Source organism: Grampus griseus, assembly GCF_964374135.1.
Source record: "Grampus griseus genome assembly, chromosome: 2".
Taxonomy (NCBI): domain Eukaryota; kingdom Metazoa; phylum Chordata; class Mammalia; order Artiodactyla; family Delphinidae; genus Grampus; species Grampus griseus.
In genome coordinates, this window is record NC_139018.1 from 135321456 (window position 1) to 135345588 (window position 24133).

General features: G+C 41.7%; 1 protein-coding gene across 8 annotated transcripts in view; it reads left to right on the forward strand.

Moving 5' to 3' along the window:
- The window catches only part of AKAP13 (A-kinase anchoring protein 13), a gene marked incomplete at its 5' end in the record, with an annotated part of 342651 nt that overhangs the window by 203950 nt on the left and 114568 nt on the right, over positions 1-24133 (forward strand). For 2 of the 8 annotated variants that reach the window (XM_082649221.1, XM_082649222.1), the window contains one exon: positions 21237-21317. The exons of the other annotated variants lie outside the window; for them this stretch is intronic. In XM_082649221.1, coding sequence (XP_082505347.1) covers positions 21237-21317 — 81 coding nt within the window. Of the gene's footprint in view, positions 1-21236; positions 21318-24133 lie in introns of those variants that run through there. 8 annotated transcript variants of the gene reach the window in all.

The following is a 24133-nucleotide window of genomic DNA, read 5'->3' on the forward strand; positions in this document are numbered from 1 at the left end:
AGGCAGAACACTCTATGACATAAATCACAGCAAGATCCTTTTTGACCCACCTCCTAGAGAAATGGAAATAAAGACAAAAATAAACAAATGGGACCTAATGAAACATAAAAGCTTTTACACAGCCAAGGAAACCGTAAACAAGATGAAAAGACAACCCTCAGAATGGGAGAAAATATTTGCAAATGAAGCAACTGACAAAGGATTCATCTCCAAAATTTACAAGCAGCTCATGCAGCTCAATATCAAAAAAACAAACAACCCAGTCCAAAAATGGGCAGAAGACCTACATAGACATTTCTGCAAAGAAGATATGCAGATTGCCAACAGACACATGAAAGAATGCTCAACATCATTAATCATTAGAGAAATGCAGATCAAAACTACAATGAGATATCATTTCACACAGGTCAGAATGGCCATCATCAAAATAATCTAGAAACAATAAATGCTGGAGAGGGTGTGGAGAAAAGGGAACCCTCTTGTACTGTTGGTGGGAATGTAAATTGATACAGCCACTATGGAGAACAGTATGGAGGTTCCTTAAAAAACTAAAAATAGAACTACCATATGACCCAGCAATCCCACTACTGGGCATATACCCTGAGAAAACCATAATTCAAAAAGAGTCATGTACCAAAATGTTCATTGCAGCTATATTTACAGTAGCCAGGACACGGAAGCAACCTAAGTGTCCATCAACAGATGAATGGATAAAGAAGATGTGGCACATATATACAATGGAATATTACTCAGCCATAAAAGGGAACGAAACTGAGTTATTTGTAGTGAGGTGGATGGACCTAGAGACTGTCGTACAGAGTGAAGTAAGTCAGAAAGAGAAAAAGAAATACCATATGCTAACACATATATATGGAATCTAAAAAAAAAAAAAAGGTCATGAAGAACCTAGGAGTTAGACGGGAATAAAGATGCAGACCTACTAGAGAATGGACTTGAGGACACGGGAAGGTGGAAGGGTAAGCTGGGACAAAGTGAGCGAGTGGCATGGACATATATTATATACTACCAAACATAAAATAGATAGCTAGTGGGAAGCAGCCGCATAGCACAGGGAGATGAGCTCCGTGTTTTGTGACCACCTAGAGGGCTGGGATAGATAGGGAGGGAGGGAGACTCAAGGGAAGAGGTGTGGGCATATATGTATATATGTAGCTGATTCACTTTGTTATAAAGCAGAAACTAACACACCATTGTAAAGCTATTATACTCCAATAAAGCTGTTAAAAAAAATAAAAGAAAAGAAAGGTCTTCTCTGTTTGTATTCCAGATTCTGCCACTACCGGAAGTCAAAATCTTCCAGAATAAGTTGTTCTTGTTATAGAATCTTAGTGTAGGGCGGCAACTGTAGTCTCTGTCATGCAGTCTATACCCTGTAGTTTGCAGTCTATGCCCAGAGTGCTCCAGTGCTCTAACAGCCTGCCCTTGTTTGCCCAGCTAGCTAGTTAGCACAGAGCCAGGCCCAGGACCCCAAACCCTGGAGCCTTGCTGTGGGCCGGCCTCTCCCTGCCTGCCCACCTCTACTTGAGAGATCACCTCATCTCACTGAAGTCATCTCCTTAGTATCCCACTGTAAGCTGAGGCACCCTGCAAACCTCTCCAGGCCTGTGCTTCCTCTGCTGGGGAAATACTTAAATAGGACCACCTCTCCTTATCAGTGACCCTCTTCTGTTTTACGAAATCCTCACGCCATCCCCATACGTGGAGAGAAGTCATGGGAAGGGCACAGCTGAATCCGCACACTGAGTCCTGTGCTGCGGGCATCTGCTGCCTGGTCAGCTCTGCAGTACTGCCTGCAGCAAATTGCCGTCTCACGTGGATTCTTGGAGGCCTGTGGTGGGGCCTCATGCCGGTCACAGTGCAGGGCAATCTGGACAGATGTAAGAGTCTCACCTCTTGTTGCTTTTTGCTTTCCAGAGCACGGCAGCTTGCTTTTGATTTGTGCCTTTCCTGGGTTGCCTTCTCTGTAATTTAATGCAATTTGTTACTTACCAAGGCAGGGGGGTCTTTGGTTACAAACGAGCCCGTGTGAGTCGGTTAGGACTACAGGTGGGTTTAATGATGCTTCCTGGCCATGCCACAGTAGACGAATGGCGTGAGACAGGGAAGAGCCTTGTGCTTGCCGTGTCCTCCACTAGGGGAGGTAACCCAGCATCCCTGGGAAAAGCAGAAAGGGAGGAAGATCCCCTTTCCAGTGCCCTTCATCTTTCTGTTTCTATGAAAATAATAGCTTACGTAAATGTGCTTGTGGGTTCTTGTGTTTCTGACATCATCGATTCATTTCTTTGCCAGCTTTCCTCATTTTGCCATCCCAAATTCTATTGTATTCATTTCCCCATTGAATCATCTACAAGCCAAGCTCCTTTTAGGCAGAGAGGTCTAGGAGTTGCATCGGGTTGCAGTGGGTTGGCATCAGGCCTCTCCCTCCCATGCTGGGCTAGTGGCAGAGGTGGAGAAAGAAGAGCCAGGGCCACTGCCTCAGCTACAGGCCTCTTGAGATTGGATCAGGGCCTGGACCAGTCTGGAGGGGGATGCATGACAAGAAGCCCCAGAACCCGTGCGGTGTGTGACCTCCACTTTGTGGGCAACAGGACATCCATTCCAAGAGACTCAGGAGATTTTTCTCTCATTCCACCCCTGTGAGGCCAGGCATTGTGGGAAGCCACAGACTGACTTGTCAGCAGGGGAAGCATGGAGAGAGCACATATATATCCATGCATGAGTTCCTTACTTTTAAACATTTATAACAAAAGATTCCAGTGATAAATGATACTGTTAGAATGTATTCCCTTCCTACAGGACTTACTGTTGTGCATTTGCAAAACTAAATCAAGCCTTTAATTTGCAGACACCTACTGTTTTGTGTGTTGAACACACAAATTCTATTATAATAGAAACTGAGGGTGCATGATGGGTTAAATGAGTAAAGATACATCCCATCCCTCAAGAAGCTCTGTTAGGAGAGATAAAGGAATGAACCACTAGTTGGCATCTGAGTCATGGGAACTTAGGGAAGGAATCATCTCTTGTTTAGGCCTATATATACCAGTGTCCCTTCTGTTCACTTTTGGTGGCATTATAACATCAGGCATGAAGTGGAGTTCTGAAATGTCTCACCCAGGGGATTTTCCCCTGTTGACAGCCTTGCTGGCCTTAAAATAGGGAGCTCTTTTCATTCCAGTCCCAGAAAGTGATGCTTGTGTTGTGATTGTTTTGCCATGGAACAGTTCCTGTCTCTATCACCATTGTACACAACGCAATAGGCTGTGTTCCTTCCTAGGAGTCATTAGGTTTCCCTAATGGGATGATCTAGAGGAAGAAAATAGAGCTCTGGCCCTCCTCCCTCATTAATGCTGTGTCTGCTTCACATCAAGCTCATTGAATTGTTTTTCTCCTTACTTGAGACTGTTCTTTCCTCCTTGACTCAGGAAGAGGATTTAAATCCTGGCTTTCTTGACGTGGGACTTTAATACATTTGCTATTGCAGCTGAACCCGCCTTGCAAGCTGTGAGCAGAAATGCTGTTTCAAGATTGGCACATAATATGGACAGTGCTCTGAGGTTTGCTTTATAAGTCGAAAGGCTGTGTCCCGTAGGCTTTGAGAGTTTGTCATTGGCGCACTCCACCTGCATAGCCCCCCAGGCTCGATAAAGCCAATGGAGGTTCTTAAGAAATGCTGGAAACCCTGAGTACAGATGATTGACATCTGCTGCTCAGTGTCATAGTGACCATGTGTCTCTACCTCCTCACTTTGGTTTTGGTGTCATACTGGGAGCTCCTGTTTCAGCTGTCCCTGGAGCCGGTGAGGGCTGGGGGTGGAAAGCTCATCAGAGCCTAATAATGCTTAGTTTTCTCATCTTTGTTTTATTCCCCATGGGGACCTTTATTGCCACATGTCTATCTCTTGACATGGCTCTTTGTTTAAGTAAAAACAAGATAACGCATGCCCTTTCAAGAATCATCTCTTGTTTAGGCCTATACATACCAGTGTCCCTTCTGTTCACTTTTGGTGGCATTATAACATCAGGCATGAAGTGGAGTTCTGAAATGTCTCACTCAGGGGATTTTCCCCTGTTGACAGCCTTGCTGGCCTTAAAATAGGGAGCCAGTTTTTTCATTCCAGTTCCAGAAAGTGATGCTTGTGTTGTGATTGTTTTGACTCAATCTTGTTATTTTTATTTTTTTTTTTAGACTTAGAGTCCCCATGGGTTACCTAATTCCAGCCACTTATTAGTGGACAAACATGAAGGTGCCCTGAAAGCGACTGATGTGAAAAGTTGCCTTGATCCTTCCTCCGTAAGGCTGGTTAGTGGGAACATGGAGCAAGAAGGAGGGAGGTAGCAGAAAGGAAAGGGAGGATGAAGGAGAGCTTTAATGTGGGGGTTGAGAAAGCAGAAGGGTAACAAAACATAAACCTCCTTACAGCATCTGCAACTGACCAAGCTCTAAAGGCCTGGAACAGCAACAGCTGTGAAAAGACCCAGGTTGTCTCATTCTTCTAGCAGTTGTTCGTATAAGTTCTTACAATTTATCACCCCAGCATAGACTGGGGAAGATGAGATTATAAAATGAGATATTAAAAAAAGAAGGAAGGCTGGCCGATTTCTCTTCTGAAAAGGATTTTATCACATAACCAATTAACTTAGTCTAATGGAGGGAGATAATTGCACAAATCTAAATAAGTAGAAAGTGGGAATTGTCAAAATATTTTTAAAAGCAAGGGTCTAACTTTTAGATGTACAGTTACTCAGGAAATTTCAACAGCTGTTGCTAAGCAGAGGCACCGCTGGGCCATCTTTAATGTAATAGACAGCACTTTAAATATTGGCACTTGTTTTCACAAAACAAATGTTTCTTTAGGAACTTCTTTTTGATAAAGAAATAGTAGTAAGACACTTGACAAATGCTCGTCATTGATTTTACATTTTTAAACATTTTAACAAGGTGGCCTCTTAAAGGGATATAACTCCCCCCCGCCCCCCACCCCGCATCCCCCAAATGCATATATGCTCTGATGACCACAGGGAGTAGCAGAGGGAACTCAGCTCTGGCAGGAAGAGAAAAGTATATGAAGTCTTCGACTGTGTCTTTAACTTCCATTCCTTAGAATTGTGCCTTGTGGCTCCTCATATTACCTGCCCCAGGAGTGAAGAGCCGCCGTATAATTAGATTGCAACATTTGCACTCTGTGGAGGCTTTGACAGTGAATCTTTCTGAAATTGCAGAGTTTTCAGATAGCTTGAGGTAAAGCCTTAAGTGCTGGTGCTTCCATTTGGAAGTCTTTGCTGTAGTATATTTCTAAAATGCCTATGTATTTGACTGGCTTCTTAAATGCTGAACAAAATTTATCCTCTTCTTGATGGCTTAAGAGTATCATTATGGCTATCATTTGTTGTGTAATAAAGATGTACATCAGTGGGCACTGATCCTACTAAGCAGTCCAGAAACTTGGATGAAAGAGTTACTCATGTCAGTTTACCTCTTGGTCATTTGCCTCAGTCTTTCAAAAATAGAATGAGACACAGTCGGCCATGTGGTCTATGAGAAAGTGCCTTTCAGCTAAATTCATTCACACATAGACCATGGAAACAGTCTTTTCCTAAAGAATTTTATTTGCCCTTCAGAAAACCATCTCTGCTTTTCATTCCTGCTGTAGTTACTCTTAATTCATCAGCTTCATTCAGAATATCAGGAAATTGTTTGGGCCTCGCTTCACATATATAAAACTGAAGGCATTGGCTTTCATGTAGTCTCTCTCTATTTTTCTTTCTTTTTTAAAAAATTTATATTATTGAAGTGTAGTTGATTTACCGAGTTGTGTTAATTTCTGCTGTACAGCAAAGTGATTCAGTTATACGTATATATACAATTCTTTTCCATTTTATTTTCCATTGCGGTTTATCCCAGGGTATTGAATACAGTTCCCTGTGCTGTACAGTGGGACCTTGTTGTTTACCTCTTCTATGTGTAATAGCTTGTATCTGCTATGTAACCCCAACCTCCCAGTCCACCCCTCCCCCCACCCCAGTGTCTCATGAGTCTGTTCTCTGTGTCTCTGTGAGTCTATTTCTGTTTCACAGATGAGTTCATTTGTTGTATTTTAGATTCCACATATAAGTGATATCATGTGAAGTTTGTTGTTCCCTTTCTGAGTTACATCACTTAGTATAATAATCCCTAGGTCCATCCATGTTGCTGTGAATGGCATTTATTTCGTTCTTTTTTATGGCCGAGTAGTTAGTATTCCATTGTGTGTGTGTGTGTGTGTGTGTGTGTGTGTGTGTGTGTGAGAGAGATCTTTTTTATTCATCTTTTGATGAACATTTAGGTTGTTTCCATGTCTTGGCTATTGTGAATAGTGCTGCTGTGAACATAGAGGTGCATATATCTTTTCGAAGTACAGTTTTGTCCGTATACATGACCAGGAGTGGGATTGCTGGATCATATGGCAACTTTATTTTTAGTTTTTTTGAGGAACTCCATACTGTTTTCCATAGTGGCTGCCCTAGTTTATAGTCCCACCATCAGTGTAGGAGGGTTCCCTTTTCTCCACACCCTCTCCAGCATTTGTTATTTGTAGATTAATGATAGCCATTCTGACCAGTGTAAGATGGTACCTCATTATAGTTTTGATTTGCATTTCTCTAATAATTAGTGATGTTGAGCATGTTTTCATGTGCCTGTTGGCCATCTGTATGTCTTCTTTGGAGAAATGTCTGTTCAGGTCTTCTGCCCATTTTTTGATTGGGTTGTTTGTTTTTTGTTGTTGAGTTGTATGGGCTGTTTGTATATTTTGGAAATTAAGCCCTTGTCAGTCGCATCATTTGCAAATATTTTCTCTCAGTCCATAGGTTGTCTTTTCATTTCATTTATGGTTTCCTTTGCTGTACAAAAGCTTCTAAGTTTGAATAGGTCCCATTTGTTTATTTTTGCTTTCATTTCTATTGCCTTGGGAGACTGACCTGAGAAACCATTGGTACGATTTATGTCAGAGAATGTTTTGCCTGTGTTCTCTTATAGGAGTTTTATGGAGTCATGTCTTGTATTTAAGTCTTTAAGCCATTTTGAGTGTATTTTTGTGTGTAATGTGAGGGTGTGTTCTAACTTGATTGATTTACATGTGGCTGTCCACCTTTCCCAACACCATACTGCATACAGTCTCTTAAGCTAGAAAGCTTTCATCCCAGACTCCTTCTTCTTAGCACAAATCAAAAAAATTTTTTTCAGTCAAATTTAACTTATCACTTCAAACTTCTGGGTTAGATATTCATCTTTTCTCACCTGGACTCTTTGGTTTCCTTATCATTAATCTCTTTCTGCCTTACAACTCAGGAGTTCTTGAACTTTTTGGTCTCAAGATTCCTTTATACTTTAAAAATTATTGAGCATTCCAAAGAAATTTTGTTTATATGAGTTATATCTTCAGTTATTTACCATATTAGAAATTAAAACTGATACATTAAAAATATGTAATTCATTCACAGTAACATAGTAAACCCACTGCTTGTTAACATAAAGAGCATATTTTCATGAAAAATAACTTTCCAAAGCAAAAACAAAATTAGAAGAGTGACATTGTTTTACTCAAACTTCTGGCTCAGTAGAAAACAGATTCTCATATCTCGTATTCATTCAGACTGTTGCAATAGGGAAAATCCAGCCTAACACAGATATATGCTTGAAAAGGGAGGAATATTTTAATAGTTTTCTCAGATAATTGTGATATTCTTCTTTGATACTATATGAGAATTGACAAATGGTAAGTTCTGAGAAGTTATCTGTAGTATGGAATGTGAAATCATATCACTGAACTTTTTGTACTCTAGCGCATTAAAAGCCACTTGGTCTATCTTGTACTTTGAATGGATTTTTTTATCCATGCATGATTTTCTAACATCATGCATTGGTCATTTGGGAAATGTTGATTCACAGAATAATGCAACTCTTCCAAATGTTGAACATTTCATTCTACAAATCAGAAAATCATGTTTGGTAGCATCACCACCAATCTCATCTGAAATGTCTTTAAGTATTAGTAAATTGGCAAGTTCACGGTGGCAGATACAGGTTTTCAAAAATCTCATTTTCCCTTGCAAGTCTGTTATCATCAGCAATAAATACTGCCAGTTGCTTCTTTTGAGAAACAGGTTCACTTTGTTCATTTTCAGGAAAATACGCAAGTTCTGAAGAGCCATGCTTCGTTTGCCAGTCTTTTTTTCAAATAAAAATGTTGTTGCATGACAAAAGTGTCTGCATCAGCTCACAACTTAAAACAATTGCATAGGTGATTTTTCTCAAGACAGCCGTAATAACCTCCATGACAGAAGTATTTTATGTCTATTTCCCATTTGTCGCACAGAGTATCAAAAAGATGAGTATCTAAAGCTTGAAATTGAATGATACTAATAATGTCTACAGCTTCATCAGGGACATTCTGTGTGAAAATACTTCTTTGTTTTTCATACTATGAAGAATATAGCAGCTGCTGGTTCACTTTGGTACCGCTGCGTTGGTTTGTGCTAAGGCCTGTCAGTGCAAATGTCAACACAGCAAAAGGGTAAATGACATCATAGGATTACTGTGAAAATAGTTTTGACCCCACAGATGCCCTGAAGAGGTCTCTGAGCCCCTGAAGGTTTTGCAGACCACTTGTTGAGACCCGCTGCTCTGGCTCATGTTAGAGATTCTTGCTAAACTTTGTGGTGTGGCATGGACTTCACAGTCTGGCTCCTGAGATTACTCAGACGATACCGTCAACTCTGCTGTTCTGTTCCACACAGTCCAGCTGCCAGCCACGCCAGACTCCTCTTTATCCACGAGGTATTCTCTGCCTGAAATGTATCCTTGGAGCCTACCTGGGTACTTACTCTTGGATTCTTTAAGACCCTTCTCAGAAGTGCTGCCCCGTGCTGCACTCCTCACTCTCTCAGGCCTCCTGCATACCCTTCTCTCACAATCTTTACCCTCTCTGGTGCATTGGGTGGTGGAACCGTGCTGGGAACTGTGAGGCCTGCGCAGTACCGCACCTCCTGATAGGGGCGCTGCCTTAGCCATGTTTCATGGGCAGGGACCTACCACGGTGTCTCACACACGATGGGCATTTACAATGTAGGATGCCTGGTGGGTATCTTGAAAGAAAAAGAAACACAGGAAGAACTTTGGCAAGGCAGATTTCTAGTTAATTGACAGTTTTCTTGTAGGTACAACTTCAGTGGACTTTACCTAAGAGTATATGTCATTTATCAATTTCTCTCCTGAGGGCACTGATAACCTTTAGTAGTTCCCTTTCTTTTAAAATTCTATGTCCTATTTTCATAGCAAATATATTTGAGGCTTTTACAGTTTGTTAGTTCAGCTTAAAAATGGTTTAATCAATATGGCAGGAGTTGCAACTAAAAACTGGGTGGAGAAAAGGAAGTTCCTCATTGATTACTCATTAGTATGAGTATTTGGGATTGAACCTCTATGTAGAATTTGGAGAGTTGCCTTTGTAGTGACACAGAATAGGTCAAAGCTACTTTGGGTTTATTGGTAAAAAGTTTAGAGGCATAGAGCCATTAGAATTCAGACCCAGGAAAACTCTACTTGTATGAAAGAAAGATAGTAACAGTAAGCCATATTAAATAATACTTTAATACTGTGCTCTTTTGAAGACTACTAGTATTATTATCACATCCTCACAGGGAAGCAAAAGAGAAGTATTAATAATAATCTTATAGATGGCAAGTTGCAGGGACAGAGCAAGGCCTTTTCTGTGTCCTTCCTGCTCAGTGCTGGGGACTCAGGGGGTGACCCTCATAATACTTTATGCTCTTACCAGTTACTTACACTTATCTTCATGGGTTCCCTGGTTTGTTAGATGTACTGTCCTTGACATAGTGCACAGCCAGTCAGTGCTGTGCAATCTTCTGAGCCATTAAACATACATACATATGCACACACATATTTTTGGAGAAATTATCAAAATGCTTCCATGAAACTTGGTCCTGAATTGACCGTTGTGTGCAGAGTATGTATATTTTTAAGTTTCGAGGGGAACAGTTTTTTTCTCTCTTCAGGGTTTATATTAAAAACATTCACATTAATTTTGAAAAGAGACATAGGCATATTTAGGAAGGTACTGGGATATCAGTTGGTTAAAAATTATGAACAAATAGGGGCTTCCCTGGTGGTGCAGTGGTTGAGAGTCTGCCTGCCGATGCAGGGGACACGGGTTCGTGCCCCGGTCCGGGAGGATCCCATGTGCCGCGGAGCGGCTGGGCCCGTGAGCCATGGCCACTGAGCCTGCGTGTCTGGAGCCTATGCTCTGCAACGGGAGAGGCCACAACAGTGAGAGGCCCGCGTATCGCAAAAAAAAAAAAATTATGAACAAATAAAATAGTAACCCCCAAATTAGTATGTATTTAGTCAGACAGATCTCCAGCATGGATAATCTTATAGAGCCCACCCAAACTGCAATTTTTATTTTAAAAAAAAAATTCAGGGTAGGCAGAGAATTCTGTTCTTTTACTTGCTGATTAAGTTCTGACATGTCCCATTTACTGATAAGGTCTAACTAATGCCATTTGTTTGTGGTGAGCAGAGTAGATCCCTTTTCTCTAGTGTGTGTCTCCATATCAAAAATCCAGGGGTTATATACATTTATGAATAAAGGAGCTTCTGAATCTAGGTTGCCTGTACCAGTTTGATCTACTCCTGAGAATGGGTTACCTTGCCTGAAAGTTCCTCTTCAGACAAAGAGATGGATGTTTATTCATTCACATAGGAACCGTTTGTTGAATGCTAAATAAGCCCCAGAACCTATAGGAAAGCCAAAGAAACAGATGTCTCCGTCCAAGAGACTTGTACAACAGGTACCCAGATAACTCTGATAATCTGTGATTTAAGTGTGATAGGAGTGCTAACGCAGTTCTAATAGAGTTGGAGGAAGGACAGGGCCAGTTTTTTTTGTTGTTGTTGTTTTTTAATACAGAATCACATTTTTTAAAAATTATTTATTTATTTTGGCTGCAGTGGGTCTTTGTTGCGGCATGCGGGATCTTTTAGTTGCAGCATGCAGACTCTTAGTTGCGGCGTGCATGTGGGATCTAGGTCCCCGACCAGGGATTGAACCTGGTCCCCCTGCATTGGGAGCATGGAGTCTTACCCACTGGACCTCCAAGGAAGTCCCAACAGGCCAGTTTTTTGACTGAGGTGTTCAGTGGAGGTATCAGGATGTGATGGCATTTGAAGGGGTCTTAAAGACTTGACCGGTTTTGCTTCTGTGGGGAACAGGAGAGCAGGGTGCAGGACGTGGAGGCAGCCAGATGTCACAGCTAATCTGAGCACAGTAAGTTGACTCGTGTGACTGCAGTGGAAGAGTTTTCCAAGGAGAGGTGAGAGGAGAGACCCGAGAGGTTGGCATGGTGCTAGGCTTTCCTCCCAGAGTCACCTCCAAGAGCCACATGCTGTCTGTCCCGATGGTGACACTGGGTGGGGACTGTTCAGGGACACTTTGAGTTCCATCCAAATTAGGCACTTGGGGATTGGCCAGGAAAAAAATCTATAAATATCTGTCTTTTACTTCTTTCCCTTTGCTTCAGATAAAGAGGCTTTTTTTCTTTTTTTTTTCCCCAAGGCTAACTCTTCCATTTGAATTCCCAGTCCTATCTTGACCTTAAATTTTAAAGAACTGTTTCTGTATAAAACAGCTTGGCATTCAGATGCATAGTAGCTTCTTTAGTCTTAGCTTCTGGGGCAGCTACCTACCTTCTCCCCTTATCAGAGGAAAGAGAACCTAACTTTTCCCTCTGTCTTCTTTCCTGTCTCATGATACAAAATATTTTCAGAGGGAGCATGGTGGTCTGAATCAAAGCAGAGGTGTTTTCTTCTTTCAGCTGTATCTTAAGTCAGAATTTTCAGTTACTTGTTTTTTTCTTATATGCTCCCTTGTAGGCTGACTTAAATACCTCTTTAAAAAATAAGGCAAAGATGTAGCGATGATAGTAAAATAAAAAATATTATAGCAACTAATACTTATATAATACTCATGCCACAGGCATTATACAAAATACTTTATGTGTATTCATTCCTTTATTCCTCATAGCAACATTTTTCTTTTATCAATACTATATGTCTTGGGACTTCCCTGGCTGTCCAGTAGTTAAGACTGCCTTCCAATGCAGGGGACGAGGGTTCAGTCCCTGGTTGGGGAGCTAAGATCCCACATGCCTCATGGTGCAGTCAAAAATTTAAAAAAAAAAAAACTATATGTCTTTATTATTTTTATCTCCTGACAGTAGTGTTAAAAAGTAGGTTTTCTTCTTGAAGGATTTTTCTCTTTTCCCTTTGTTTTGTCTTTTGGACAATTGATATAAAGAGCAAGTTATACCTCTTCATTTTTGGGGAAGGCTTGAGTGTACTGGCATGTGTTTGCCTGGGAGGGATGAGGGATGTCTTCCATGGGAAATTGAGTCATTTTTTGGCTTGTCTGACTGACTAACTGTGCTAGAGCTGTTCTTTTTGCTGTGAAGTGAAGAATAAGAATAAGTCGGGTGAGTAAAGTAGCACATTCTCATTTTATGTGAGATTCAAATTTTTCCTAAGGATATGGTTATTTTAAACACAAGTTATCATGTCTGGCCAGGATTTTTATCCTTTAAATCTAGAACCTCTTTTAGACTACTCACCTTTTGTGTATGGTTAACAGTGACAAACACTTTTTCTCTCCTGTAATAACTGAATCTGGTCAGCCTTTTGAAAAGTCTTAGGATTATGATTGTGGTAAGAAACAAATGCATCATCAGTAACTCAGCCAGCCTTTGGATGTCTAGTACTGTTTTTGGCACTCTGGGAGAGATTTAAAAAGTACCTGTTGCCTTTAAGGAAGTCACCATTCTACTTAGAGTAAGACTAACATGCAGCAGCAGCAGCAACAAGGAAGAACACAGGACAGAGCACTGTAAAGTCAGTGCGGCAGAGTCTAAGGACCACCTTAGTTCACAGTACAGCGTTAGAAGGAGAGTTAGAGCAGGCAGAGAGCCTAACTAGAAAAGTGGGATTTGAAGGATAGATTGTGGTTAAGGTGGAAGAGACACGGTAGGGAATTCCAGAAACCACGATTGTCCTAAGAGCCAGGGTTACTGAGGTAGGAAGAAGCCCATATCCTAATTGTGGAACCTTGAGAGATCACCCGTTTACATATCTTGAGGAGTGACAGCAAATGAGGTTGGATAAGGATCATGGCATAGTATGATACCCAGACAAGGGAGATTAGACTTGATGAGGCTAGAGGCTTGCACAGCCTTTCTGAATTACAGCACAAATCATACCGCTTCTGTGCTGGCACATCTTCGATGGCTCCCTGTTGCCTCTGAATAGAGTCTGAACTTTTTAGCACGGCATCATATGCTTCCATAATCTAGCCTGTGAATGCTTTTCCAGGCCAGGTCCATAGCACTGCTCTCACAGGAATCTGACGCAGGTAGTAGACGGCTCGCTCGTCCTCTGTCCTACCTGTTGCGCATCAACGCCTGCACCTTCTCTCACAGTCTTCATTTGGAATGCCTGCCTCCTCCCTCCCATTTTCTCTCTTTCTGTCCCTTTATGTTAAACCACCACCTTCATGAAACTTTTCTGCCTAATCAGTTTAGTCAGAGACCTTTATTCCTTGCTGAAACCCTACATTTCATTTGTACTACCCATGCCGTCTTATATTTCATACCATTGCCCCTGCTGTGTTTCCTTGAGGTCCCAGAAATGCCTCATCCATCTTCATATCTCTCATAACACCTCACAGAGCACCATAACTTCGGCAGAGATTTAAATATTGTTGAACAGATAAATAAATTTGGCTAATATTAGCTAGTTGGCTACTAGTTGGCCATGACATGCTGGTGATGACAGACTCCCATGAGGAAATTCTCGTCCATAATTGTCAGTGTTGTTTCCCTGACCTCATTGCCTTTGTTTTATAGAGTGAGGTTTGTTCTTATTTCCATAGATGATCATATGGAAAGGGAGTTTCTTACTTGTTGGCTGTTCCTTCTGTTTCCATTTCCTCGCCAAAACACTGTCTGCCCTGCTTCCCTGCTCTAGCTATTATGAAACCTTTGTTCATATTCCTGACGAAGATGCAATGTGTGCACTCAAGTGTTCTCTTTTGGTCTCTGTGACAGGATCTCTTGGAAAGAATTGAAAGAACGGGCATAGAACTCACTTTGTGTTAATGGTCCTTTTTCTCTGTTAATGCTTCATTTACTTCTCAGAAAGTTTTTTGTTTTTTGTTTTTTGCGGTACGCGGGCCTCTCACTGTTGTGGCCTCTCCTGTTGCGGAGCACAGGCTCCGGATGCGCAGGCTCAGCAGCCATGGCTCACGGGCCCAGCCGCTCCGCGGCATGTGGAATCTTCCTGGACCAGGGCACGAACCTGTGTCCCCTGCATCAGCAGGCGGACTCTCAACCACTGTGCCACCAGGGAAGCCCCTCAGAAAGTTTTTTACACACTAAAGTGTTTATTTCCAGGTTAGCCATCCTGTAGCAACCATATTTTTATGATTCACTAAGGCACTTTGTCTGAAGGGTAAAATGTCTTAGGAGAAAACTGGAAAAAGCAAACAAAGTGTACAGGCAGAACTTAAATTTTCCCCTGTGAAATGGTAGAATATTGAAATTCAGCTTTCATCACTCTACTACTGCACCGGAACTTGCCCTCACCAAGCAAGGTCCATGAAACATTTACATACCAAAACCCAGATCTCTTATTGGCTTGACTTTTTCACAGCATTTGGCACTGTTTACCGTTCTTTCTTTCTGTTTCCTCGATGTCACATCTGTGTGTTGACTTCCAAATTGGTGTGCCCAGCCGCAGCTGCTCTCCCGAGCTCCAGACACAGATGTTTATGTTACATCTGAAGGGAGATGTTCTTGTAGTACCCTGTGATTCCTCTATTCTGGCACTTCTCACACACACTATTGTAACTATTTAATGTCTCTCTAGTTCTCTGTTATATTCTCAGTGCCAAAAATAGGTGTTCAATGAATATTTGTCTACTGATTGAATGAATTTCATTTACTGAAAAGCTTGTTGAAGATTCAGGACAGTGACACATGAGAAGTTGTAGTTTACAATCACAACAGTATTATGGATTTTCCATGTAAAACTTATTGGTTGTTTAAATTGTTACTGATAGTAAATTTGCCCTTTTTAGCATCCTTAAGCAGTCTAGGTTTTTAAAATACTAATGTATTTTAAAGCCACATTTGTTGGGAAACTGAAAATTCAACCTAAAAAATTAAATATTTACAAATTATCTAGTACACTTTAAACAAGGAAAGATGTAAAGTGAGTTTTACAATAAAATCACAAGATTATAGTATGGAGGAGACCTGTTTTGACACGTCCAACTAAGAAAAGATATGAGAAGTGACTTACTTCACCACAAGCTTATATACTTCTAATGGTGTGGTATTCATGTTAAGAAAGCCAGTTGGATCTTAATCATCCCGGTGTACTCAACACCAGAGGGTTTTGTTTTGGTGTTTGCATCACAAGAAGGACACCGACTAACTGAGAGCCCTCAGTCGGGTATCCTGTGGCATGAGGAACAGTTGTGGGAACCATGATCCAGAAGAGAAGCTTTGGGGAGGGTAGCGAGTCGTAATAAGTATCTTCAGATGTTTGAAATGCTGCCGTAAGAAGTAACTAATGTTTGTTCCCAAGAGGAGAACTGGGAACAGTACACCCATTCATTCTAAAGGAGACCTAGAGAACAGTTGTCAGTATCCAGAAATCTTTTAGTCTCTATGCTGGATGTGTTCATTCTGATTATTATAACATATTACCAATAGTGAGAAGCTATTAAAAAAATTAAATATCAAGTATTAAAATGTTGGCAAAGAAGTTGAGTCCGTTGAATGTAATGACACACTTTTCTACCTGTACTTTCTAAAATTAGGAACCATTTGTCATTTTTATTGAAAAAATAAAATCTTTTTCTATCCTTTGGCATTTGTATAAAATCAAATGTAAGAATGCCAATAATACGAGTAACGAATTCTAAGTTTTCTTTCCTCAAATTTTAACTTACATTTTCTCCATGATAGTTTCATTTCTTTCAGTTTAGGGGATTACTCAAGGCAAAATAAGACGCATATGGAAAAAAAGATTTACAGAACCGAGTTTAATGCAGACTCATTTTATTAGCTGTGTGACCTGATACAACTGACTTAAACTCTGAGTGGGACTTTTCTGCATCTGTAGACAGTGATGTTTCACCCTGTAGCTTTTTATGAGGAATAAGTGAAATTGTACATGTGGAAGCACATGGCATACAGGAAGCACTCAGTGAATGTTGTTATTAATAAATCTTGCCCCAGAAGACCTGTCCTAGAGGTTAAACTATCCTATCACCACTTTTCCAGATGAATTCTGATTCAGCTTTCTCCCTTTCTCCCCTCCTCCTGCCTTTTATTTCACCAAGTTGTTGGTAATTTTAGTAAAATTTAACATTTGTGTGCTTGTTCCCCGAGACCTATTTCCTGTGAGGAGCACGGGTTGGTGAAGAGACATTTTTAAAGCTTTGTCTTGTCTTACTTCCATCTTAATTACTTTTTGCTAATGTTATTGTTGTCAAACAACCTGCTGCTACCAGCTAAATTGTGTTAAGGTTTCTTCTTGAAGAAGTCAAGAAAGGGTTAAAGCAGAGGAGCTGCCTGCTGCTGCCAGATGGTAGTTTGAGGAGAATTGCTGGTTGACCCGTTGCTTGCCCTTTAGGCCTTCCCCTTCTCCTTTATTCTTTTAACCTTCTTGGAACCTCCAAATCTGGGAGTGGAAGAAAAACCAGAGGAGTGGGGGCCCTAGGCCTTCCTCTCCTGGACCAGTAGTGCTTAAACACCTAAATTGAAATGAAAAAGGAAATCCTCGCTGGAAACAATGCAGCTGTTGTAAATAATTCCCGTCTTCTCTCAATTACTCAAACATCTTATTTGGAGCAGACTGTTATTTTAAGCAGACTGGAGTTGCTCACATGGAGGCTATAATAATAAAAATAATACAATGTTTTATCTATATTTTAGTAAACTTTGCTACCAACAAATGTGTAGCTCTGGATGACTCAGTATTTTTTAAGTTAGTTGAAATCATAGGTTAATGATAATTGTTGACTGTGGTAGACGTTTCCTTCCTTTTCATTTCACATGAAAAGTGGAGGTGGAAAATATAATTAAGCAAGAATATACTGCGTTTTCTACAACAGATTTTGCGAGAATTTCTCAATCCCTTTTTCTTTTTCCTCTGCATCTTCCCACATCCTGTGAGCTATATGGCAAGTGATAAAGATTTGTTAGTCTCAGACTGACCATATCCGATCAAGAAGGAACTTCAGATACGATCTAGTGTCCAGCCCTTCTCATATTCCAGTTCTGGAAACCCAGGTCCAAGAGTCAAACTAATTATCCCAGGATGCTCAGTGAGATAGTGGCACACTTAGGAATGGAAAGAACCTTTGATTTTCACCTTGTGCTCCTTGCAGAGACAAAACTGATCATTGGTGGGTCTTTTAGCCAGTGACATGCTACTACTTTATGTTCACTTTGGGGTACAGGACAAATGTTTTAGTAGCAGTAGACACCCCTCTCCCCACCCCAGTGCTTGCTGGCCTTTGTGTTCTGTTTAGGACACCCACTAAGTGGTGTCCTAATTCAGAAAGTTTGCTGTGAGACTTTAGATAGGGTTCTGCCTTAACTGAAACAAAAGGAGCCATGTAGAGTTGACCCATAAGAATGCTGAAATAATTTGGGTAAGGGTTAGACCTTAAGAGTTAAATATCAAGGGAAAATTTAGTTCATGAACAGAAATGCTCTAGTTAACTTCAAATGCATAAAATATTTTTATACTTCATTTTCTGGAATCCTTAAGAGTATATGTTGGGCCTGTGGTATGAACAGACTTTAAGCACTTGAAGCTTCTATTGAAGAACATAGGGCTCCTTGTTGTGGCTGGAGAGTGGGATGGAGGACACAGAAAGAAGGGAGATATGATTAATCTTGTGAATAATTACTATTGTAAGAGGTTGTAAATAATAAACATATTTTACTACAAGTTCCCAAAATTAAAGAAAAGGAGAATATTCTTAAAGCGAAAATTCATAGGTATCAGCTCTATGGTTTGGATGTAAAATGGTTGGTTTCTGTGTTTCAAAATCCTAACAGAGTAACTCTTCAGTGGTTCCAGATGTTTTTGATAAAAACTTGGAATTGTCACATCAGCAGCAAAAGCACTGGACTATAGACTCAGTCTTCTGTGGAGAGTGCTGAACAAATCCAGAGGGGAAAGCAAAACAGACTCTTCCCCCCACCCAGAGTATGTGTTCCCTACCCAGAGAATTTGTTCTCCAAGAAGGAACAGAATACTCAAGGACAATTCCAAATCCTTTTAATATGTTTATGTGTACAGAACAGGTAGGAAGTCTCGATTTCCAGCCTGTAGCACAAAACCAGCAGATCATCCGAAATACAGAAATTAATCTGTTTGTCTCAAAACAGTAATCTCGGCCATTTCAGACAATAGTATAACTTTGAAAGAGGTTTCTAATTATATAAACTTCTTGAGGACAGAGACCTTGTTCTTTGTTTCTTTTGTTTGCCTTTGCTGCAAGGCACAAAATATCTGTTAAATCAATATAGATTATTTAAGTCAGGAGTTACACGAGGTTGGGAATAGAAAGGCTCCGTGGTGATTAAAGCATCTATGATCCTTAGGGAGATGCCTGGAAACCTTGGAAGCAGGAAACATTTGATTCTAATTAAAACAGAAGGGAGCAGCAGTGAGGAATAAACCATACTGAGGACAGAGGGGTGGCAGCTTTGTGTTTATATGGGGAGGAAGGAGAGTTCTAAATTATTGCTTGGTGAAAGTTCATACAGAAAAGATAATAAACTATCCATTTTCCCCTACACTAAAGCCTAAAGGACCTTTCGATTTGTGCCCTAGACCACATAGTTTCAGAGTAGTTGTAAATCCCCGGACAGGTTCCCACCCTTTTGGTAAGCCTGAGCTAGAATTTTATTTACAACTTTCTAATCTCTCTCTAATCATCTGTTTCTACTGTTTCCCATCATCACTCTAATGAAAAGCAACATCTGGTTCACTGTCCACGTTGGTAACATCACAGAACTAGGCTCACCGAGGGCGTGTGGGGAAGGGGAGGGACTATCTACCTCCCTGCGGTGGATGGAACAGTGTGGGACTGGGCTCAGCGGCTGCGGTGTGTTAGGTAGAGGGGGAGATGCGTACTAGCAGGATTCGCTGCCTTGCTCTCCTTTGAGCTGGTTAGCTACTTGAATGCCTGGCCAGAGGAGATGGTGACTCATCAGACCTTCTCTACCCCTTTCATAGCTCCTGGAAAGCCTCTTCACCAGCTCTGTTTGTGATATTGACAGAAATTTAAGTATTAAATCTCTTTTTTCCTTCCACTTGTGATGTTTGAGTCCCCTCATTTACACTCTAGCCAAGGACTCCTCTGGCCACTTGAGGAAAATGTCAGCTGCCTAATGCTCCTCGAAGGAGAACATCTTTGGAGTTTTCCTTTCTCCACTCTTCCCTTTTTGTCCCCCTCAGTTCCTTCTCCTCCTTTCCCTCCCAGGTCATTTATGGCCCAGGTAAGAAAATGAATTCTAGAACAGGTCTGCCCCTGAGAATCTTGGCTAGGGTGGGGCTGGAGGGCTCTTGGATAGTAAGAGAGCGGGCGCACAGAGTGGTAGAGCCACACTCCGGGCTCAGTCAATGTGAGTGGTGGCCTTCAAGGGGGGAAGAAGTCCCAGCCAGGTGACTCTTCTTAGCCACACAATGTACTGACGCACGTGCCTGTCATTCTACTCCTTTCCTCTAAAATTTTCTTTAAAGTGCTCCTCCTACCACCTCCCCATCCCTCCCTTCCTCTCCGCCAAGAAAAAAAAGCTGACCTCTTGATGATTTCTAAGCCTTGTCAGTCACTTCTGTAACCCCTTCTGGATCCTGGAAACATAGCCCTGAAATATTGGCTAGCATTTTTCTCATATTAAATCACTGACTTGCGTTTGGCAGGGAGATGCAGTGTCTGCCTTGTGTAGTTTCAATTTCCCCAGTTTCGTGGAACAGATAAGTGTGTTGAACTTGCCTGTGGTGTTTAGGATGACACCCCCTCCCTTTATTACCATACCTCCCCCGACATCAGAGCGCTTGGGGTACATCTGGAAATGCCTGACAGAGCCTTTTTCATGGGGAACAGCGTGAGGAGGAGAAAGGGGAGGAGGAGGAAACGGGTTGGAAAAGGAAGCCTTGTTTTTCCCTTCTTCGTCTGTGGATGAATCACGTTCCCACCACTGCCATTAGGTTTTCAAGCCTCCGAGGCTGCTGGTGCAGGGCTGAAAGGGCAAGTAGTGACGTTCCTGAGAGGCAGGGAAAAGGGGTGAGGGGTCTGGGGTAGGGAAGGGCCAGCGCCCAAGAAGGGAGGGAACAAGAAGGGAGGAGTGGTCTTTTTTTTTTTTTTCCCCTCCTTTCGCTCTGCTGTCATTAGATATTTTCAGCTGAAATCAGAAGCAAGCCCTACCGCCTGGCGAGCAAGAGGCTGACTAAAGACTCTTTACTTTGAACAGAATCTCAGAGCTTCAACTTTTTTTTTTTTTCCTGTAAAGGAAAAATTGATTTTCCTTGTCTTTGTTTTATAAGCAAGAAGAGGATTTAATGAGAGAGTTTTTTCCTATCATCCCTTCAAATTAGAGTTGTCTTCCCTTCTTCGCTCTTTCTCTTTTCCTGACAAAGTACATACTGGATTTTTATTGCCTGCTTTGGGCTACTCCACCACATGCGTCAGCCGTTATGTGTAGCCGGTTAATTCTTAATTTTTCCACTGGAATTATCGCCAGTGATGGAAATGGTGTGTGCTTCTCTTTCGGTGAAGATCTGCCTAAGGTATAGCATCTGGAAGCATTTATTGTTGATATTATGAATTGTAAATTGTAAATTCATCATCCCAGTGCTCTGAAGTTGGCCAGGAAGTTCTCAGTCCGTTCAAGGAATTGGGATTCTGCTTGGTTTTCTTTAATTCATTTTTTGACCCTTTGAGGGTTTTCTACATAAAGAAGTCTGGAAGTCACGGTAAGAAATTTGGAGCTCTGGACTTGCGGGAGTGCGGTGGTCCCCCAGGTTGACAGTGGGTACGTCTCCTGCATCTTACTTCCTCTCCTCTGCATTTGGACAAAATGTATGAACGGCACAAGAGGCGCTACAGCCTATGTGACATCTCCAAGGTGGACAGGACTGTGGACGTGGTGTTGCTGAAGGTAAGGGGCCACACTCCATCCACTCCAAAGCTCTCAGGCTCTTCGTCTCTGAATCCAGTAGCTGGATTCCCTGGCCCCCCTGTATTGGGAGAATGGCTGAGAAGTGTGCGTGTGTGAACAGTGGGGAGTGTTGGGTTGGGTTGGTGATTTTAAGGTTCTTAGAATATCTGAACAGAAACAGTGGGGACTTCAGAATCAGCATTGAGCCGCTTACTGTTTCAGTGTCATTTTACTTGCTTTAAAATGGATTCTTATGCTCAGGAGAACCTCATACTCTTGAAAATCACAGACGGAGAAATTCACCTTCAGAGTTGCCCTTTCTTCAGATGTCTGTGTCCCTCTGTCCCTGTCATCCCCACCCCTCTCCTCCCAACCCCAGGCCCCCATCTGAGGGGGGGGGGGATCTTTCTCTGTCAGTCTCTCTCCTTCTGCCTCTGTCTCTTTGTCTTTTGCCAGAGTCTTTTCTATCTGTTGCTTCTGCCGTCTCTCCTCACAGCTCTGAGGGGAAAGATAGACAGTCCTTATTTCCTTTGGAAGGATCTCCAGTCAGTCTATTTATTAAAGTGGCAGAGTGGCCCCTTTGGCTTTGTTTGACTGCTTTTCAGGGCTAGCCTTTGAATGTTAATTGCTGTATTTGTTTGTTTTCTCCCGGTAGTGATGCTGGGTGTCTAAGCAGGATGGGGGCGGAGACTCTGGATGGCTGATTGCTCACAGAAGGCATCCTTGAATCTAAAATTAGTAAGGACTCCTCCAGCCATAAGATGGGAGTCTGGGAATGTTGGACGACTCAAGGAGCACTTTTTGGAAGTTTAGCAGTTTTCTGGCAAAGGCAGGGGAAATTGGAAGCCAACCAAGTGCTTCACAGTTGCCAAGAGACCCTCAGTACCTGAACTTGTGAAGGTGTGGAGCCAGGGGAGTCCAGGCAAAGTAGTAATGTATCGCCCTGGTCAGGGAACTAGTGGAGCTGTTGTACTGATTTATCAATTCAGTGTATTACTTGGGACTCCTGAATTCTTTTCATTGGTCCATTGAGGCCAAGAAACGGCTCAGAAGGCTAGACACAGAAGTCAGTGAAATAACACTACCATGCTGGACGAGGGGCTAGGTGGAGGAGTTGTGACTGTGGAGGGAGTGGCGTCTGTCCCTCCATGATCGCTGTCAGGTGGTGGTTTGATATGCCAGGCCAAGGCTGAGAGCAGTGGGCAACTTGGCATTTTGAACTTGATCCGAGATATTATTCATTTTAGTTTCTCTGAAATGTGATTTCCGCTGTGAAATCACAGTGATGTTTTAAAATTTTTGACCTCATGTTTAGGAGAGACTAGTTTTTAGAACCTTTATATGCTTGACTCTTTATGATTTTACCTGTCTGGGGGAAAAAGAAAGAAGGAAAAGAGGGGAGGGAGGATAGAAAATCTCAATCTGAGTATCACAAGGAGTATGGTACATTTAAAATAGTGCTGAAGTGTTCAGTGCTCTTCACTCTCATGGGGCATGAAAGCCCTCAGGAATGGGGCTAAAGTAGCACAGGCTTATTGGCCTCGTAGATGCTGTTTTACAGTTTTAACAAAACACTTTTATGTATGTTATTTTGTTTGAGACTGACTGGTCAGGCAGCAGCGGTTCCCCCCGCCCCTTCATATGAAGAGATTGAGGATTCTCCTGAGCCAGGGTGAGGAACGTAAAGGACTTGAGTGATGTGATTTTTTTTCCACAAGGCCACAGCTAATAAAGGACATAATTAGGGTTTTTTTTTAGATGTACCTGTGTTTGTATTATTTTTTTGCACCATACGGCCCTTACGCAATGAAAGATTTTCACTTCTCAGAAAGTAAGCATTTATTACAAATAAGGAAACACAAAGAGTCCTGAAAATACGCTATTTTCAGTTTGAAATGAGACGGGTGAGTTTGATTCTGATTCTTTGCTTTGGAGACAGAGAAGGTGACATCACTGAGAGCTCTACATGAAAACTATACTAATGACCTGTTTGATGTCAGACGTGCTAGGTCCAAGGGGCACACGGGTCTTTAAAGTCCTCGTATTGCTTAAAGACAGGCAGTAAATAGAGAAACAAAAAGTACAAATTACTGTTAGCGATTTGATAGAAATAAACAGTGTGTTCTGTGGGAATAATGGGAATCGTATTTCAGATAGAAGATCTTTCTGAGGTGCTGACATTTAAAAAACTGTTCTCCAGAGGATAAAGAGATGCTGGAGCTATACCAAGGGAAGGCGTTCCAGAAAGAAGGAACGGCAGATACAGAGGCCCTGAGGTAGGGAAGAATGGGCAGGGCCATTGTGATGAGAAAATACTGAGCAAGTGGGGTGGAGTCATAAGCAGGCCCTGGGAGGGCTGGGCCTTGACAGCCATGGTGAGGAGTTTGCTTTGCTTAGATATGTTACTTCTCTATTTTTTTAGATCATTCCGGCATGTGGGAGTCACTTAGGCTGCCATTATGGTAGTCCAGGCATGTTGAAATGGCTTTGTGGTCTGAAGTGGTAATAAGTGGATGGGTATGAGATACAGGCATTTAATTTTTACATCATTCCTAGTGTTTGTCTCATTTTACATGTGGAAAAACAGATTCGGAGAGTCAGTAATTTTCCAAAGTTCTCACAGCTCACACATAGTAGGTAATAGGATGCAACCCCAGATCTGATTGTTTTCAAAGTTCATGTTTTTTCTTGCTACCCTAGGTCTCTTGAGTCAGCCAGTTCCTCTTATTACATGAATATGTATATCAATTTTTATTTATATATATATACGTATTTTAAAAAATCTAACTTTTTCTATCGGAAGAAGTCTTAGAAGT